The 20223-nt window shown below is 39.9% G+C and overlaps 2 protein-coding genes across 2 annotated transcripts; one reads left to right on the top strand and one right to left on the bottom strand.

Annotated features, from left to right (window-relative positions):
- Positions 1 to 6447: 6447 nt before the first annotated feature.
- On the bottom strand, positions 6448 to 11737 carry erp27 (endoplasmic reticulum protein 27). The gene is made up of 7 exons (XM_084005327.1): positions 11628 to 11737; positions 10809 to 10894; positions 9864 to 10001; positions 8577 to 8693; positions 7845 to 7970; positions 7511 to 7708; positions 6448 to 6511 (listed from the first exon to the last, which is right to left on the bottom strand). The coding sequence occupies exons 1-7, from the start codon at positions 11683 to 11685 to the stop codon at positions 6470 to 6472; spliced, it is 765 nt and encodes a 254-aa protein (XP_083861453.1). The 5' UTR covers positions 11686 to 11737; the 3' UTR covers positions 6448 to 6469.
- Positions 11738 to 18621: 6884 nt separating this feature from the next.
- LOC311010745 (retinal cone rhodopsin-sensitive cGMP 3',5'-cyclic phosphodiesterase subunit gamma-like) lies at positions 18622 to 20154 on the top strand. Its single transcript, XM_084005344.1, has 3 exons — positions 18622 to 18726; positions 19376 to 19497; positions 19588 to 20154. The coding sequence occupies exons 2-3, from the start codon at positions 19388 to 19390 to the stop codon at positions 19703 to 19705; spliced, it is 228 nt and encodes a 75-aa protein (XP_083861470.1). The 5' UTR covers positions 18622 to 18726; positions 19376 to 19387; the 3' UTR covers positions 19706 to 20154.
- Positions 20155 to 20223: the final 69 nt, after the last annotated feature.

Below are 20223 nucleotides of genomic sequence, written 5' to 3'. Positions count from 1 at the left end.
TCATCACCGGAGTATAAATAATACAACAACCCCCTCAAAGTCCAAACCACTGGTGTTACTGATCGCTATAAAATACCCTTCAAATGGGATTGGATTTTAATCAGGGAGACCCGGTGCAGGGATGATTCTTCAACATGAAGTTTGCCAATTCTGCCATTGCTGTTATGTTGCTACACTCCACCCCCACAAACCCCAAACTATAGCCTGAGCCGACCACAGGCTACTAATCGAGTGACATGGAACAGCAGTGAGCCTCGTTATGCGACAGAGTTTAATTAGAGTGTAGCAGAGTCCCACTAGAACCGCAGTCAGTCACTATTTAGGGATCCGTCTCGGTCTAGCTCCTGGCCAGATCCAGGCACGGCCCCGGTTTACCAACGCCAACCAGTGGGCCAATACACAGCCTCTCTTGATGTATTTCAGCACATATACGTAGAGCTAAATATAAGCAGCTGCTATTTGTTGGATGCACAGCGTTATGTATGCGGGTTTGGATGCAGCTTTCTGTTTGTGCAATAAAGATAAAGTGTGGCTTCAGCTGTGGTTTATAGAAATGGTATTTGGAGTTTGCAGCTTAGCCCTAAACAGTTTTGCCACTTAAATACTGACTAGATAACCAAAAGTTTTTGCACACATATCACTTCACGTATATATATATATATATATTTCTCTCTGATGGACCCCAAACAGCTCCATGCATCATGCAGTGAGAGGTTCAGTGCTGCTGCAGGGTGACCTTGGTGTCCTTCGTGTTTCATAAAGTCTAGCGTTATTCCTGGTGTCGGGGGTTTGTCTTGGACTGTGTGCCGTGTAATTTCAATGTCTGGTCCAGTGTCCATTTTTGTGGTTGCATTTCGGTGCATGGGGGAGACACAGTTGGAGAAAACAATTGCAGCAGCATCCCTGAATAGGCAGGAGATACAGCGTCTGGTGCATGTCTGTGGCGGACCTCTGTTGTTGTCGCGTCCTTTCTCTGAAATCACTTAATCTAGACAATGAGTAATGCTCCCTTTGATTCCTGGTGGGTTTACACATTTCCTGTTTGTCAGGCAGGAATTGGACAAAAAACGACCATGCACAGGTGAACGGAGATCACGTGATAAACTCTATAAAGTGTATTTATTGACAAGGCCCTCTCTTGACTATACCAGAACCAGAAGAGAGAACACATCACGCCTCATTGGTTCTCTGTCAGTTTGATTGATTTCAAATGTATTTTTCTTGTTTTTTTAAAGCATTTCCCCTGAGACCTATCTTCTGGAGCCTTTTCATTGTTCCACAACATGCAGGACAAACAATTTTGTGTGGGCAGCTTTTCACTTTTATGCCCCAAGCCATTGGGAAAGCCTGCCTGTGGATCGGAGAGAGACTGAAACCATTTTTAAATAGCTTTAAACATGAACTTGCCTGTCTTTTGATTACAATGTTTAATGGCCATAACTTAAATTTGATCCAATAATGTATAATTTATTGTATCAATGTTTTACAATATTTTATTGCATCGTATCTATTGGAATTATCTTGAATTCATTTTTTTTTTGTTTTTATTTGTATTTCTTATTTCTGTTTCTCATGTGCATTAGTCAGTGGGAATGTGTGTGTGTGTGTGTGCGTGTGTGTAATAGAAGGCTGGATGGTTATTTTTAAGAGCATTTTGCAGCATTACTTTACAAATGCTCAACATTATAATTCATGTATTTCTTTTATTTATATTGCATATCTCTTCCCATCCTTTCAGATTATCTATAGATTGTTTAATGACCTTGAGTGGAGTAAAACACACAACCAAACAAACACAAAAATCCCACCACCAATATCTGTAAGCCCACGTTAACACACCACTCCAATATCTACAGGATAGATGATGAAGTTTACCCTCTGAAGTGATCCACATAGACTGTGTTGTGTGTTGTGTACACAGAGTCTATTTGGTTTGCAACCGTTGTTAAAGGATCTTGTTTGTAAATGTCCTTCTTTTGTCTTTTTCTCCTGCAGGCTTTGCTCCACTTGCATGATACACAAGCATCCCACGTTGCAGCAAACAACCTTTAAATGAGCAGTTACAGGCGTGCATTTAGACCGTTCTTTTTAAACCATTACCTCAGTGTGCGTGTGGACGCTCATGGCTCGAAGAGAACCATTTCTGTTGTAGGTAAGAGTATGCGTAACCTCAGCAAGGTGTCTGGGACTTAAATATACTTGAATACACCAACTGAATGTTTGTGATTTTGTGAATAAAAGAAAAAATCAACTCAGATAAAGTGAGAGATATAGCAATATGCATAGTTCCTCATTTGGACATGATGAGGAGTTGAGGGACCCAAAAGTGTCCTTTTTTGCATTTAATGCTAAATTAATGTTCTGCATGATAAATAGTGTTTTTAAAAAAAGTGATAGCAGATCTCCTGCAGGACCAGTGAAATATTCCTACAGCCATAAGTCATTATAAACACTACGATGTAAACGATGGAGCCATAAAACAGCTTTTTAATGCTATCTAATAACCACTTACTGCAGACTTCCGCTATGCATAATTTTAATTTTCTGTCAAATGTATCAGGATGGGGCTGCACGGTGGTGTAGTGGGTAGCACTGTCGCCTCACAGCGAGAGGATCCAGGGTTCGATTCCAGGGTCGGCCCAGGTTCCTTCTGTGCGGAGTTTGCATGTTCTCCCCGTGTAAAGCCCAAGTTATGCTTCCGCGTCGACACAACGCAAGGGGGCTTGCGGACCCCTTACGTCCTTGCGGACCCCCCTTACATCCAACGCAAGGGCCTGACGTGCACCTCCCAAAAATCCTAGACGCGCGTCGAGGCGACGCAACGCCAACGCAACGCCAACGCAGCGGCATTGGCTGTGATTGGTCCGCTAACTACATCCGCTAGAGACCGCTTTCCGGTTTCCACTCATAAACACCGCCATTTAAACTTTTAAAGTTGTTTGCACCTCGTTTTATTGTTTGCACCTTCTCGCTTTTGCACAAAGAAATAGAACACCAAGTTCTGAAAAATTGTGGACGTTTAAAGCCGGAAAGTAAACAAATACGCTCTAACGAGGCTAACGACGATATACGCCAAGAGTCTCGGTCGGTCGGTCAGTCTTTACAAAAAACATAGCGCCCTTTACCGGTGTGACATTGAATTGCATTTCGACACGTAAACCCAACGCAGAACCATCACGGTCTCCAAGCAACTGCGTGGCCGTTGCATTGCCGTTGCGTTATCACTACGCGGAAGCATAATCAGGGCTTAAGCGTGGGTTCTCTCCGGGTTCTCCGGCTTCCTCCCACAGTCCAAAGACATGCAGGATGGGGATAGGTTAATTGGTGACTCTAAATTGCCCGTAGGTGTGAATGTGAGAGTGAATGGTTGTTTGTCTCTACATGTCGGCCCTGTGATAGACTGGCGTCCTGTCCAGGGTGTACCCTGCCTTCGCCCAATGACAGCTGGGATCGGCTCCAGCCCCCCCCGTGACCCTGAATACAGGATAAGCGCTAGAAAATGGATGGATGGATGGATGGATCTCATGACAGGTCATGAAATAGTCACAATATTAGTCTATTGTTTTCTTGTACAGGGACATGAAAAAACAACATGAAGTCAATTAGGTTCCTTTTTTCGTGGTGGACACACAAATTGAAGGCATCCATGTGATGAACAGAGCTAGTGACGTGGTATTAAATATTGAGATTTGTGGCGAACGGCTGGGCAGGTGGATGTCGGTGGCTGACACGTTTCCCAAAGTGATGTTAACCTAACGATGTGGTTTTGTTGGCTAAACCTAACCTTCGTTTGTTTTCGCTTTGCATGTTGTCGCGACTGGCAGAAAAAGAAGTTGTGTAAGGTGACAAACATTTCGTGACTGAGAGGAATGCTGGAAGAACGCCAGCTGGAGATTTTTGTGTTTAAATTGAGGACAAGATGAATGAGTCGAGTTGTCTCACATGTGACATGTTGAAAGTAGCAATAATGTGAAAATACCCCATACAGGTAAACGCCCTGCATTCAAAACCTTACTGGAGTAAAAGTATATAATATTATTATCAAAGGGTACCAAAAAGTACTCCCTGTGCAGAAAATGGCCCCTGACAGTGTTTTACTTGAATATTTCTGAGTTAACATTAAAAGGTAAAGGTGGCAGCAGGCCACAATAGACACAATAGACTTTTTGTAAAATTCAGCCCATATCTGCTCACGGTCCGCTAGCTGTCTGTAGCTGTCAGCGCTCTGTATGCACTGATCATACACAGCGCTGGCTCTGTAGATGGGGAAGAAGCAGTGGGTCGGACCGGGCCACACAACAGAAAGGAGCGGGGAAAGGATGTAAAAACAGAAATGCAGTGGGAGTGAGAGGGACGGTAAAACTGGACCAGTGTATTTTGTTGTTTGTTGAGTTCACTTAACAACAGACTTTCTCCAGAATAGCTGACTCCACCTTTAATGTATGTGTTGCATTTTACTGCTTTAGATGCATGTTGAGGGTATGCTAATTTGAAATACTTTATATACTGTTGGGTCGTTTAATCTACTGTAATGAATCATATTCTATAAAATCATCATATGTTTGTCCTATGAAAACCACATATTTCTCAAAAGTAAGAAAAGTAAAAAAGCTCAGAAACAGCCCTGTTGCCAACACTGTAACTGGACAGGAATGAACTTTAGAAGATCACAGTAAACAATCATGTACTATAGAAATTAACCAATTTGTTACTGTTAATTACTGTGCTGTACTGTCAGTTACTTGCCAATTGCTGCCAGTTAATTACAATGAATGTCAGGTTTTCTTACAATAAATATGATTTGAGATTCGAACTAGAGATCCTTACATAACTTACTTCTACTCTTTAGAAGCCTTACTTATTCAGGACATTTTACAATATTTCAAATGCTTTATTATAGTTCATTACTATATATATATATATATATATATATATATATATATGTATGTACGCAGGTACAATGTTGCAGTGGTTAGCACTCTGTGTGGAGTTTACATGTTCTTCCTGTGTCGGCGTGGGTCTTCCCACAGGCCAAAGACACGCAGGTTAAGTGATGACTCTAAACGGTTCCTGAAAAGTAAAGTCAAACAGGAAGTGCCTTAAACTTGCATTCTCTCTGCTGGCCATCAGGGCGCGACTCCTCTGTTTGCAAAAAAATGTCTGATTGTATGGAAGTCAAAATGCCGAACTTGAGATTTCAAAACTGTAGTCTACAAACAATGGGTGTTGTCGTGGTGACTACATCCAGTTCTTAGTCTGTGCTGGCGACCTGTCCAGGTTGAACCCTGCCTTCACCCAGTCAGCTGGGATCGGCTCCAGCACCCCCACAACCCCGACTCAGATTATCAACATCATGAACATGAAGTTTACATCAATGTGATTTTTAATAAAGTTTTGAGTGACCATATTGTTTCTCGTAATATTGGAATAAAGGGCTTGTAATATCATTTACAATCAGCCATATGGGACTAACTTTGTTTGATAAAGGAGCGTTATCGATCAGTTTGTTGATGTGTGTTGATGGTATAAAGTCATCTCACTGACACTCAGAGACTCATTAGTGCGTTATGTAACTCTGTCTCGATCGTCAACCATCTAGCATGCAGCAGTAAACAAACTCAGATGGCAGGCGACACACGTTGTATATTTCCATCTGGTCTCTGAGAAACGTCCACCTGCCAGGCTTTCCCGATTCCGCCGGATGCGTCCACTTGGCATTACAACACCACTAATTACACCGATCCCAGTCTGGGCCTTGAAATTCCCTTCTTGCCTGAGAGAAATATTTCTGGGACAAGCCCAAACATTTTCACTCTTGATGTCTACACTCTGCAGCCCGTCTGCTGTTCCTTTATAGAGCTTTTATTGCTAAGAACTTTCTCTTTTATCCGCATTTAGAGCCCAATATGTCGTCCAGGCAAATCCCTCTTACTACATCTCAAGTTTGGTGCTTTGCTTTGAGTTGTGATCCCCTGCTAATCTACAATGGATTTTTTTTTTTATGTTTATCATGATGTTTTCACTTCATCTCCATGCATATCTGTCCTGCATGAATCGTATGAGAACCTTTGCTGCCCTGGTCAGTATCTTCCGAGTCTGCTCTCTGTCAGTCTCTCTGAGGTCGCTGTGTTGTGGTCCTGACAATAACATTAGCGGACAGACGAACAAACTCCGCCAGATCTCTGCAACTTGTGGTCAGTGACTTGTGGTCCGCTCACCGGACCACAAGTCACTGACGGGCTCACACTCGCGTAAACAGACAAAACATAACACACGGGTAAATAAGTGAGGACACATGATACACACACTTATACTTATAGTTTCCATTGTGTTGGAGGGAAGGCGTTGCGAGGCCATACCAACACACAGCCATACTGTTTTCACATTGGAAAGAATTCCCAATCAGATGCTCTTTGCATTTAGTCTTTTATTTAACTCATATTAATTAATTTACATTTGTTCTAGAGTCCTAGAGCTCTGTTTTGGCTTCTGCTCCGGCCTGCTTCGCCTCCTGAAAAACACAGAAGCGTGATGAGTGAAATACAGTCGAGAGGGAGTGCAGATATAACGACTCTACTATTATCAGAGGAAAGCTCTAATAATTGCCCTCAGTTAAGTCAACATCACTGGTGCATCTTTCATTTATTTTGGCTACAATCACTTAGTTTTATCTGTCAAGAACTTTAAATTATTCAGAATATATCAGAATATAACAGGAGAGTGAAAAGGAAAGCACACGGGTCTAAAGATACAAGGTGTCGTAGGCTCTACAGATTCTTATGCCCCTTGAGGCCAATTTGTGATCTGGGGGATAATAAATTAAAAATAATTTTGACTTGAATCAACAATGTTTGCCAGGTATAGTTAAAGGTCCAGGGACTATATTAAAAAGTTACAGACATTCTTTCTTTCTCAACAGTTCTGTAGAAAAGGGAGAGAAACATACATAAAACGTAACGTCAAGGTTGACAGTTTTTGGATTATTGATGATTTTGCTTGGTTGTTAATAACTGTTCAGAAACAGTAAGGGAACCTGAAGAACAATGCAATTCTGTCCTTTAATTATGAACTCCTCATCCGTTCATTCCTTGTTAATTCTTGTGTATGACGCCTGCCTTGTACCACATTGTGTATTACAATCATATATATATATATATATATGTACACCAATTTAAATGCCATCTAGTTCATCTAGTTTATTGTATATATTATTACGATATAATGGCTCTGACTCGGGCCCCTCTGTCTTGCGTCACTGTGTGGTGTAGGAGAGCAAATTAGTGCACAGTGTAAGGTCCCCTGTCTCTCGTGCAGCACATATACTTTACAGTGACGGCAGGCTGTGCATTTATTCTGGTTGTACATGACTACATAACAGTTTCACTGCCACCTTCGAAAATAGATCCTGAGTAAAATGAGCAGCATCTGACTCTTCACTGTTGCAGCTGCCAGGTTGTACTACATGTAACCAGCAGCAGTGACTCATAGGTAAGCCATGATGGCCTCTCACCTTCAGTTCCCCTCGTAGGAAGGACTGGCAGAACTCCTGCACTCGCTCAGTTGAGATCTCTCCCTCGGGCAGGAGCCACTTCATGTCAGAGTCGGCGTCGTACAAACCGACCCGTGGGAGGTCCTGAGACTTGAGGCCAAAGTAGCCCAGAGACCGCGAGTTGGACTTCACTGCTCCGTTAATCAGCACAAACAAGAACTGGAACACAGTTTTCATGACTTAATGTAGCTGATTCTAGATGACAACAAGTAGCCACAGAGGTGTCACTTCTACTATAAATCCCTCTGTTGTATTTGAAGATGTTTTGTGGGTGAAGTACATTTAATAATCTCACCTTGCCTGTGAACTCAGGGGCCAAAGCTTCCAGTCGCTGCTTCAGCTCGGTGTATTCTTTACTCCCCCTGTTGGCGAAGAGCAGGAGGTGTGACTTCACCTCTGAATTGAACAGGCCCACCGCGGTCTGAGGAGAGAACAGCACATAAAGTTGTTGTGTTGTGTTGTTCTGTTTGTATCAGCCCTGCTTATTCCATTCATACTGGATACGTTTATATTCCTGGAATTATTTTTGTAAGTGATGCATTCTCAAAGGAGTAACTACCCAACCGTATATGCAAATAACAACCTTTAGTGACTGCTGGCATGTTGATACAAGAAATAAATATGATATAATAAGGTAATATAACACTAACCGGGGACATTCTGCTGCCTATTAAGTAGAGAAACTTTTAATACGAAGTAGCCTACATTTTGTTCCTAATACGTAGAGTATTTCTACAATATTTTAATGCTTCTTTTACTTACATAAAAGATATTAATAGTTCTTCCACCACGTTGTGTTAAATCAACATAAATGTTAAATCAATGTAAAAAAAAAGTGTCTATATTATTATTATTTTATTATTACTTTAATTATTTCAATTTTTACTCTTTTTACATTTTGCATTTGTGTTCAATAAAGATATATTTTTAGTTTCAGGGAAGAAATAACAGTTTGACAGATGGAGGCCGGCTGCTGGCTCCAGAAAAACATTGAATAGATATTGACGACAGCATGAGTTGGACATACCACTTGGTTGTACTCTGTGACGTATCGGACCTCATTGATGGTGATGAAGTTCACGAGACCGTCGACTTCTAACTTCTTGGCCTCGGCAACGACGAGGTTCTCTTGGTGGTTATCTGCCTGGATGAGATCACATGACACACATCATCATCATCTTCATAACACTAATGGAGGGCCAACATTCATTCCACTAATACTGGATTAATCCTATCTGAAATGATACGTTATGAGGACAGAGTTGAAGCTGTCGATGGTGATCTACCCGCGCGTCGGTTTGGGGTCCTTCGATATGGTTTGGTAGGAAGTCGCGAGATCATGTGACTACTTGTATTTCTTCTCAGGGTAAACTGTTATACTGTGTCAAATATTTACTTATATATATACTTTCAGGAAAATTTGTTATTTGTAAGAACTCGCTTTAGCATGCTAACGTGTAGCCTAGCTTGTTGTGATGCTAGCGAGGGTTAGCCAGACGTAAAGTAAATTTAGAGTTTGTGGAGAGTCATCGATGCAACATAAAACCATTACAGAAATTGGTGAAGCCCTGATTTATTCATGATAAATGTCATGGTGATTTTGGTTACATATAAACCACATGACTATTTGTAAGATGTTAAAGACCAAATATTTTTAAATATATATTTTAAAGTATAAACAAATTGCAAATAGCAAAGATTATGAGTTTGTCACACCACCAAATTAGAATGTTTAAAAAAAAGTATAAAAAAGAGACGAGCTCGGGGAGGGTTTATGCTAAGGATGGCTCCAGCATGTCATGGAGCCACGATTTCAGAACTGCCCAAAAAATCCTAACCACAAAAATGATGAAAAACAATTTAACTACATAATTCAGTAACATGTAGTTCAACGTTTTTAACATCTTTGGAGCAATTATTTTCTAACATGTACGATGTGTTTAGAGAGAATTGTCAGATTAAACTTTACTCAGACTTTAATTGAAGCATATTTCTTAAGCAAATTGTGAACCTTGTATAAATTAAAGGGAACATGTTGCATTATGTTGTTTTATGATCATCACAAAAATGTCGATGTTGATTTTGAAATAATTGCTATACATCGTAATGCATGATTTTGACCAATATGATTTGAGCCAGGAAACCCGAAGGACATTGTTATTTGAGATGCAGATTTGTGATGCAAGAGAGTAAATAAAGCAGATCCTTTTATATGTTAACATCACACCTGTCATTATTCTCAGGCTCCAATCGTGAGAACATGACTCACACTTCACAGTTATTGTTGAAAAAGACGCCTCGTGGTGAAGAATACCTTCCTGAAAAGGGTGATGGAGTCCGAGGAGAGGCTGTAGTCCGCCCACACCTCTTTCTCAGTGCAGATGGCTACCGGGACGGAGTCAACTCGCTTTGCAGCTGCAACGAGTTCCTGATAGCCTCGACTCTCCTCTCCCTGACACACAAAAGGACAGAGCTCATCTTTTAATGTTAACTTTTGCATACCACAACTTTATTTATAAATTAAGAGCATGATGGATTTGAAAAAAGGTGAAGAGGGCAGAGAGCTTCAGAAAGGGAGAAACCCAGAAGTTCATGAGGAGGAGCGAGATGAGGCTGACTCAAAGGAAGGTGAATCATGTTTATTTCTGACACAGTGTTGCATGAGCTCTGGCAATCCATATTATCATTTTGCAGTCTGTAATATGTGTTCATTCCCAGTGAGTCACAGCACTGAATATTTTGGTCTCTTTTTGCCTTCAGCATCATGATCCAACTATGCCTTATCCTCATGTGCTCTCTCTTCCATTCTCCTCCTATGAACCGTCTCTCTGTTTTTGTTTACGAGAGGGTCAATGAAGCCAATCCCACAAGTCTTTAAGATATGCATGTATTTCCTGTCAAGTGGCCCGCCATCTTCCCCCGCACACAGAGTCTGGCCAAAGGGCTCGCCTCTGTGGGACAGCTGGCCACGCTCGGCCCTCGTAGCACCAGTGCTGCCAAAGGTGTGGCCACAGGCAATATAATTCCTTTTCCAAATCTATTTGTGACTTTAGCATCACCAACACTAGGGTGCAAACAAATGCTGTATTCCTTTCTCGCTCTCAGCTAATTCTTCTGATTGCATCTAGTTCATCACATACATGTTGATGAATAAAGCCATAAAGCAGCCGGCGTGGGCTTGTTTAAAATATGTCTAAAAGCTGGGTTGAGCCCATGGTTGAGACTTGTTTTTTCTTTATTTGCATTTTTCATGTCTGACCTCCAGGAATCCGATGACCACCACTTCAGCAGAGTCGATGAAGGTCTCAGCAGCTTTGGTGTCGGTCAGTCTGGGAAGGGCACTTTCTTAGAAAGACAAACACAGGATACACAATTTCAACATAATTTCTACCTTACAGTTATTGCCTGGACGATATCAAGAGTCTGCAGCCACGATAGTGACTCTGAATGCTAACGTCAGCATCAGATCCTCACAATGAAAACGGCTAACATGCTGAATTTAGCGAGTATAATGTTCACCATTTTATTTAAATACGGCTAAATGTCATTAGCATTTTATGTGATCCTAAACCAAAGTATTGGACAAATAACAATACGGACATGATGATCACTTAAGTTATTATAAATTATCTTGAGGGGGGTGAATGTCTGTAGCACATTTCATGACTATTCATCCAAAAATCTTGAATTAAACACCACAAAACCAATATTATGCGGCAATCCAATTGAGATACCTCACTAGATAAGTGAGTCGGGCGACTACAGTCAATAGGAGCCATCCTCTGATGACCATGAATGTATTTCATGGGAATCCATCCAAATGTTGTCGAGACGTTTCGCTAAAAAACAAAAAAATTCAACCTCATGGTGGCACTAGGGGTAAAGGCAGGAGATCACCGAAATGATTTGGATTCATCCTCTGGGGATTGTAGGAAATGTGATTGCAAATAAAACAAGACTAACCAAACCGAGTCAACCGTTTATGAGCAGAGTGGCAACAAGTTGAGGCACGTTTGATTTTTGACATTGAAAGCAGAGAGAAGAACCAAGCAGACACAGTATACTGAAATCAATTTACCTTTCTCTGTGGCCACGACAGAAGACACCAGTAGGGAGACGAGCAGAGTGATCAGCATGTTTCTAATGATTCAGGCCAAGAAAACAAACCGAGGGTGTCCAGAAGACTAGCTGCTTGACTTTGTACGTGGAGTCGTGTCACCTCTGCTCTGACGGTCGCCACATGGCAGCTGGCTGCTGCTGCTGCGACTTCTCTGGGGTCTGATTGGAGGCTTTCGTGAGAACCAGCCAGGTGTTCATGATAAGTGGGAACGCTGAACTACGTGTCACTGTGCGACAGGACGATTTGAGTGTGGCAATCTGAGGTGGAGGACGATTGTGGTCCCAGTGCTGACCAGTTGACCTTTGCTTTTGTGAAACATCACACACCTTTGCTTGCATCTCTATAGTAACGTCTGCGTTAGCGTCTCCTTAACAACGTTAAAATGTCTTGTGTTGCAGTGTGCTACATTAATAAATCTCTCCTGGGTTTGAGGCTCTATTGACTGAAGCAGGCTGGTTAATACTGCAAATATCCAGTGAGGAGGCCCGTGTGACCAGTGGAGAACCAGAGATGAGCTAGGCTGCCTTTTGGTACATTCACCACAGGAGGGACACAACTCCCATCCAATCCATCCACACTGAATGTATGGTTTACAGTTTGGCATTTGGAAACACTGAAATCTAATATTGATTCATGAATATATGTTATTGCCTTGATTTTCTTATTTTTACAATCTTTTTAATATATTTAATATTTAAAATGTTCCTTGATTTTTTTATTTGTTTTAAACCATCTGAATTATTATTAGTATAGAATAATTTTAAAATAAAAGCTTAATCAATAATCAATCGTGTTTTTAATACCCATGATGTTGTTGCCTTGATCCCAGAAATAATAATAGAAGAAAAACTGTTAAAATCAAAAACTGAGCCATGAAAAAACAAAAAAACATTTTCTTACATAACTTAGAGAGACAGAAAACCCACACAAATTAACAGCAGCTCCCACAAACCACCACCCAACCACGTGTTATTTTTAACAGCACCATGGCAAATATTAAACGGAACTAAAAGAGAAAAATTTCTAGGAATACAATGTTTTACTTTGTGATTTTGAAGATGGCTCCCATTGAAAAGGAATTTGCTAAAAAGGTTCTGGCAACTTACAGTCTGGTCGACCACAGAGCAGCAAAAAAACAACTAGATGCACAAAAATACAATGAACTCTTGAGGACAAGATGGTATGAACCCTGTAAACTTTATTTTGTGTGTCAATAAAATCCAAATATTCTTCACATATAATTCTAAAAATATTGAAGATAGAATAGGTTATTTTAATTAGACGCTGTTTCTACAAGTTAAATGCCCTCATGTGTTGCTGTGAAAGGAAATTAATTATAGAAATAATGAAACATAAACAAACCATAAACAAAATCAAGCTGAGTCACTGTATTTTCAGGGCTGGTCTGATATGTGTTCACATGGGGCTTAAGGGAAACAGGGCGACACTAATACTGAGATTAGAGCATCACCCAACGTCATAGACTTATGACTTCTGTGCTTCTGCAACTCTTCTCAGGTGACGACCAGATAATATAAAGCTTCTTATAAACACTTATTCTTATAGAAGTCTTATAGAAGACAACACACAGATGATGTTTTATTTCATTTTTACAAGGTATTCATAAAATGCGTATTATATTTTTAGATGCATACTTATGTAAGATATAACATTGCAAGTATTTTTTAAATTGTACATTTACATTTTATAATAACAGTAGTATTGTTACTGAGTAACAAGTTTAAGTTCACATAAAACAACTTTGGGAAATTGCTAATATGGAGTAGGTTTTATAATTAATATATTTTCATGTTTGTGCCTTTGTTAAGAGTTTTGGTTTACATTTTTCAATTATAATTAAATACTGAGCTTTAAAATTAACCTTTTTGATGTCTCCCCATTATCAGTTACACTTAAGCACACAGTTATCTTAAGCCTTTTTTGTTGTTTGTTTTTTAACTAATTTTAATAGCACACTCTAAAATAGTCGGTGACAGGTAAATATCCTGTATTGAAAATGTTTCTTCAGTAAAAGTATCATCAGGAGAATATAGCATGTTTTCTTAGGAGAAGTGGAAGTTTGGCAGGTAGATTTGCTGGATTTTTTATTTGTGTTAAACAATTTATACAAATGGAAAATCCCTCTGTCCATTTAAGAGTGTTTGACTATCTATTGAATTATACATGTTTTTAAAAAGCTGTCGATTACAGTTTCCCAGACATGGAGCAGGTTGGTGGATAGATATTAGGGATTAGGGAAGAATCTGAGTTTCTCCTCCTGAAATCATGAGTGGTCCCAATAAATGCTTCCTCTAAGTGAACCTGGACACAGAGAGTTAAGTTTTGTGGTGAGATCAGTGATGTGATGAAGGTAAACCTGACGCTGATGGATTACTGGTATTTATATTTTAGCCAGGTTAAAGCTGTCACGGTTTCTCAACCATCACTTACACAACTTTTAACCCTGTAACCCTGTTAGGCCAGCGAAGTCTCACATCATGTGCTTTTCATCCTCAGACCCTGCTGCTGGGCAACGTGTACGTGCAAACTTCAACATTTGTGTTACGTTAAGCCTTAAAGTTATGCATAATTAACGGCATGGACACTTTGAATGCGGCTTGCCACCAAATGACCTTTGTTCCCACAAACGTTTTCAACAGGAATTTTCATGTCGGTGAAACTTGGATCAATCCTGGAAGACAAGACAACACCATTCAACTGGGACTCTTTACACACTGATCTGACAAAACATGCAAGAAAAAAGGAGGATGGTATTTCACTGCAACTATATCTCTTTTTCAACATACCATAATATTACCATTTAATTACTTTATTTACTTCCCCACATACTATGTTATGACTTTTATCAACACACAATATTATCACTGTTTAATTACTTTTTTCAACATACGAATCTATGACTTTTTGGTGACTTTTTTCAACACACTATGACCTTTTTCAACAAACTATTCTTTGACTTTTTAATTACTATTTTCAACATACGATACTATGACTGTTTAATGACTTTTTCAACATAGGACATTAGGACTTTTTATGACTTTCTCAGCCTACTATACTATTAATTTTCTCAACACACTATATTTTTTAAAGACTCTTTCGACATACAATTCTACTCAACCTACTTTATTATGACTTTTTCAACATAGGCCTACTACACCGACTTTTTCAACATACTATACTATTATTTTTTTTTACCTTTTCAACAATGTATACCAGAGATCTTTAACAGGGGGGTCCATCCATGAAATTATTTGAACCCAAACTTTTTCTCCTTCTGTCTCAAATACACATTAATATGAATAAAACCTATAATAAGCAAATATACATTTTCCTATTTCTTAAATGTTATGTTGTCTACCTCTCTGGGAACCATCACATTGCCGTGGTGGAGAGGTTTGTGTGTCCCTATGACCCTGAGGGCTGTGTTGTCTGGAGCTTTGTGCTCCTGGTGGGGTCTCGCACGGCAAATTGGTCTCAGGCGAGAAGGCCAGACTAAGAATGGTTCACAAAGACCCTGTGAAATAGCAAGGGATAAGAGGAGTGACCCGGCCTGGAGGTAGGCCGGGGCCCCCATCTGGAGCCAGGCCGAAATCCCCGGCTCAGTGCCACTGTGTTGGAGTTTACGCCGGTGGACGAGGGGGTCGCCACCCTACGCCTTCGGGTTATGGGGGGGAAAGCTCTGACTGTTGTTACTCTGACACCAGTTCAGAGTATTCAGCCTTCTTGGAGACCCTGAATGGAGTCCTGCATGGGGCAGTAGGGGACTCCATAGATCTGCTGGGAGACTTCAACGCACACGTGGGCAACGATAGAGATACCTGCAGCAGCGTGATTGGGACTTTAATGACTATTTTCAACATACTATTCTATGACTTTTTACTTTTTCAACATAATATACAATAACGTTTAATTACTTTTTCAACATACTATTGACTTGGCTTGTCGTGTGAGTTTTGTGACATACTATAGTATTTTTAAACTCTCCATACTTAGTCACACAATATTGTAATTGTAATGTTAAACAATGTATTTGAAGACAATACCTGGACACTTCAGAATCATTGAACTGTAGGAGTATATCTGAAATACTGAATGCATCAATTGTATTCAAATATAATAATTATATATAATACACAAAACTACATGCAGACTTTGTTTCACTGAGTACATATGGAAGCATCCAGATCCATGTTGAAATGTTTAAAAATTACCTCATATTTCAAGTGAAAAAATAGCCCTGGAAAAACCCCCTCAATGTGTGCATGTGTTGTCTGATTTTAGCTCTCAACTTCAGATCAGGTTTGCTCGCTGATGAAACTCACACGAAGCTCTCTGGCTCTGTATGTGTCTGTTTACAGTGACCCATATGGACAAGTCCCAATCCTATTACATCCTGTAAGCTTCCAGCTCATCAAGCTTCAGAGTGAGGAGTTGAACTTTAGTGTCAGAGCAAACAACAGAGTTGACACAAAACCACAGGACAGCACCTGCCAGGCATCACCTGAAGCATCCCAGGCTCTGTGCTGAGCTTCTGCAGCCCCTCAGCCTTCAGAGTTGTTTTTCCTTTTTGTTTCACTGAGTTGCAGACTCGCTGCTGGGATTTAAAATTGGAATATATTTGTGATGTAAGACACAGAGTCTACATGTTGCACCAACACCCATCTCTCCTTCTAACCACAACTCATGCCATTGATTGTGAATGATCCCTGAATGCACAGGTTGCAATTAGGGGAAAGATTAATGTGAAACTGTGATAAATATGTGCATCTCAGAATTGTATTCTTCAGATTTCAGGTTGATGACCTGAGCTTTTTGCAATATATGTACATACATTCTTTAACCATCTTATTTCAGTAGTAGGTAGCAGATTGAGTTGACTAAAATCTGGGTTGAATATGTGATTGCACTAAATCCATTAAAGCAGTTAGAATAAGTAATGCCTGTGCATCTCAAAAGGAAATAATGCAGCGGATAAACTCAGTCTGATACTGAAAAGAACTGCCCATGTCTCAGACACTTGGCCAGATAAAATGCCAGAGCAGCTTCAAATAGGTCCTGACAGCCATAAATCTATCATCAATCTTTCATAAAGAAGAGACTGAAAGTGATTAGAGGAAATTAGCACATAAAATAAGTTACACAGTGGGATTTAGTCAGTGTGATCAGTGTGCATGCGCAGTCTGTGACTGTGCAAATCTAATCCTGCAGCCAGAGTAAAAATAGACACGAGAGGATAATATACAGTAACTGCAGGTACTCCCACCTTTAAAAAAAAAGCCAGACTGCTTTCGTCGGCCCTGACTCATCTCATTTTAAGGTGACGGGGCAGGCGCACTGACAAATTACAACACAGGGAAGACGTAATTATCTTACACAGCAGTCTTCGAGCAGCTGTTAATGTCTGTAAATTAATGTTTTCTTTAAACCATAAACAATGGAAATTGTTGAAAATAATTATTGGTTTTGCGTAGGAGAAACTGTGTTGTTAAAAGTTTGTTTGTTGTGTTCATGTCTCTCTACAATATATATACTGTATATATACATATTATCTTACTAGGTGTGCATGCCATGCAAATACACTTGTCTTTTCATATCACATTAATAGTTGTTTGTTTAAATTGGCAGCCGGTGTCTCAGTATTGTCTATTTTTACCATGAGTCGGTGCCATGAGACCAGGGATTAAGAGCTGAATGGTTTAGTGTTCTGTTTGTCATAAGTCATTGATCACAGGGCTCCTTTGCTCTAAGATGCTCCAGATCCTCACAGGTCACGTTTGTTTACAAACAAGGTGAAAATATCAGAGGTGGGAAGTAACCAAGTACAACTACTGTGTTACTGTACATAAATATAATTTTCAGGTATCTGTTTATGACTTGAGTACAACTTTTTACTTTTACTATCTGCATTTTAAAACAAATATCTGTACTTTCTAAATATTATGTGAGATTCAGTTAGCCTTGCAAAAGAACAGCCAATAGAAATGTCCTACACATTTTTACTTTATATTTTGAGTACAATTACTGCTGTGCTCTGCATCATTACATGACTAGAACTGCTGTGAGGCTTCATGTAATATTTCTCTTTCTACACGGCAGTAAATAAGCTGCAAAACTGGGAACTAAAGACTATTTATTCCATACCATCAGACATATAAATGTTTTATTATTATATTGTGGCTGAAGAAGTAAAAGTAGAAATACCATTATTTAAAATACTCCATTACAAGTAACGGCCTTGAATTAAAAAAAAACAAACTTACTCAGCCAAATGTACCTAAAGTATTACAAGTAAATGGCTCCATTCAAAGTGTTCATGAATATTATATTATTCTGTTTTTATAATCAATACATTTTAACGTTGTAGTTGGTCAATGTGGAGCAAGTTATAGTGTATACTACTTCGTAATTTAGTGGTTCAATACTGCATCATATCATAAAAGCATATACTATGTTTGTTATCAAAGTAACAGTTATAAGCGTCAAACTAATGGAGTAAAGCGTGTAATATTTCCCTCTGAAATGTGAAGAAGCAGAAAAGCTGTGTTAATATTGTACTTAAGTAGAGCACTAGAAATGTCAACTGTCAAATACAGAGAAGTGAGAATGTATTGGCTTCAGATCAGCTGCTGATTCACAGCTTATATAATAATGATGGACTGTGATGGACAGACAATTAATATAATCATCATATTTTTGGGCTTTGCTAGTCTTGCTAATTACTGTCACTCACTCCTGCCAATAAATGACACCTCCACAATTCACTCCAATCCTCATGTTGGCAGATGCATCGATAGTAATTGTGTAACTAACTACACCTTGTATTTATATCTCCTCTGCTTTATCTCGTCTATTCGTGGCTGAGCTGGGACAGAATAGGACAAAGCAGAGTTGGCAAATGAAACCCAGAACATCTGATGGGATTAGCCACTCTGAGGCCTTTAAAAGGGGAAAGTCAGACACAGAGGAATACCACAAGCAAGAAGCAAGCGAAGCTCATCAGACAGCAGCAGAAACCACTTTGAGACTTCAACCAAAGGTGAGATGAAACTGCCGTTTTCTCAGCTGTGGTGCAGCTTTGATAGCATGTCATGCTGCAGGAAGAGGAAGACAGAGCCTGGTGGCTTTATAGCTTCTTTCTTGAGTATCGTGGCTGGAAAGAAGCAGAAACAAGATCTGAGATTTTTACTGAGAAGACTTCTTAAGGAGGAGTTGTTTGTGTTGTCTTCTTGTTGGTGCTGATCGAAGCCCAGTCTCTATTTCTTTATAATGTCTTTACTTCATGTGTTTGTTTTTGAACTCTGGCTGTGCTTTTTAAAAAATCAATGCTTTATGTATTTATGCTTCGGTGTTTTATCCGGATGCCAGCAAGCATTTTATTTGGATTTTACTGAGATGACGCCTCAATAAAGGAGGATTATTGGCTGACGGTAGCAGAGAACCTGCAGAGGCTCGTTGATTTGTATAGCACTTCAACAGCAAGGTCATTCAAAGTGCTGAGCATAAGACTTACAGAGGCACGACGACAAGATGTAGAAATAAACACAAGGAAATAGAAAAAGACACAGAAGTAGGATTCCATTTTGTAACAGGAAGGTTAAGCAGTTATGAATAAATAGTACTAAATGTAATTTAATACAAAGTTTCAAAGAACTGAGAGTTTCATATATTTTGTTCTCCTTTTCCAGTCACTAATTGAAATGGACAACGTAGCCGTTGCCGTTCCCGCCGACAAGAAGGCCGCTCCCAAATTCAAGCAGAGGGCCATGCGCACCTTCAAGAGCAAAGCTCCTAAACCCGGCCAGAAGGGGTGAGACGGGTTTAACATCACACACTCACAAAATAGAGACAAGTCTTTTCTTTCTGTACTCATCGTAGCTTTGTTGTCTCATTCACTCAGAATGGGGGACGACATCCCCGGCATGGAGGGTCTCGGCACAGACATCACAGTGATCTGCCCCTGGGAAGCCTTCGGGGACATGGAGCTCGGCGACCTGGCGAAATATGGAATTGTTTAGTCGTCCTCCCTCCTCCTTTCCCCGTGTCGACCCTATTGTCCCTCATGTTTTCCAACTGTTGACTGAGCAGCTGACCAGCTTGTATCTGTGTGCTCTAGAGAGGAGGCTGATAATGATTATTTAAAGATTTGACCTGGAGGAAAGAAAAAGAGACCCGGCTCTCTCTCTTGTCTCATGCACTTTATACCACTTCTCCATCGTCCTCATAACGAGTGATGTCAGCCGCTCTGGAGCTGAGCTCGTACTTTCCTCTGAGGAAAAAAAGAAATCCAATGGTGTTTATATTTCGTAAGAAAGAAGGTTTGATATCTGTTATTGGGATGTCCAGTTTTGCTCTCTTCCTCTTCCACCCCGTCTCTTCAAAAGTGAAAAAGATTAACTCTGTATTTTGTTAGTGGAGTGGAACAATCCATCAACACAATAAATGAATATTTCCCATAGAGCATCAATCGTTGTCATAATTACCCCACGTGCTGCTATACTATTTAAATTGATTTCAACATCACACACAACATCTG

The sequence above is a fragment of the Eutrigla gurnardus genome (assembly GCF_963514095.1).
Source record: "Eutrigla gurnardus genome assembly, chromosome: 3".
NCBI classification, from domain to species: domain Eukaryota; kingdom Metazoa; phylum Chordata; class Actinopteri; order Perciformes; family Triglidae; genus Eutrigla; species Eutrigla gurnardus.
Note: the sequence above shows the minus strand (reverse complement) of the source record. Positions and strands in the feature narration are given on the sequence as shown.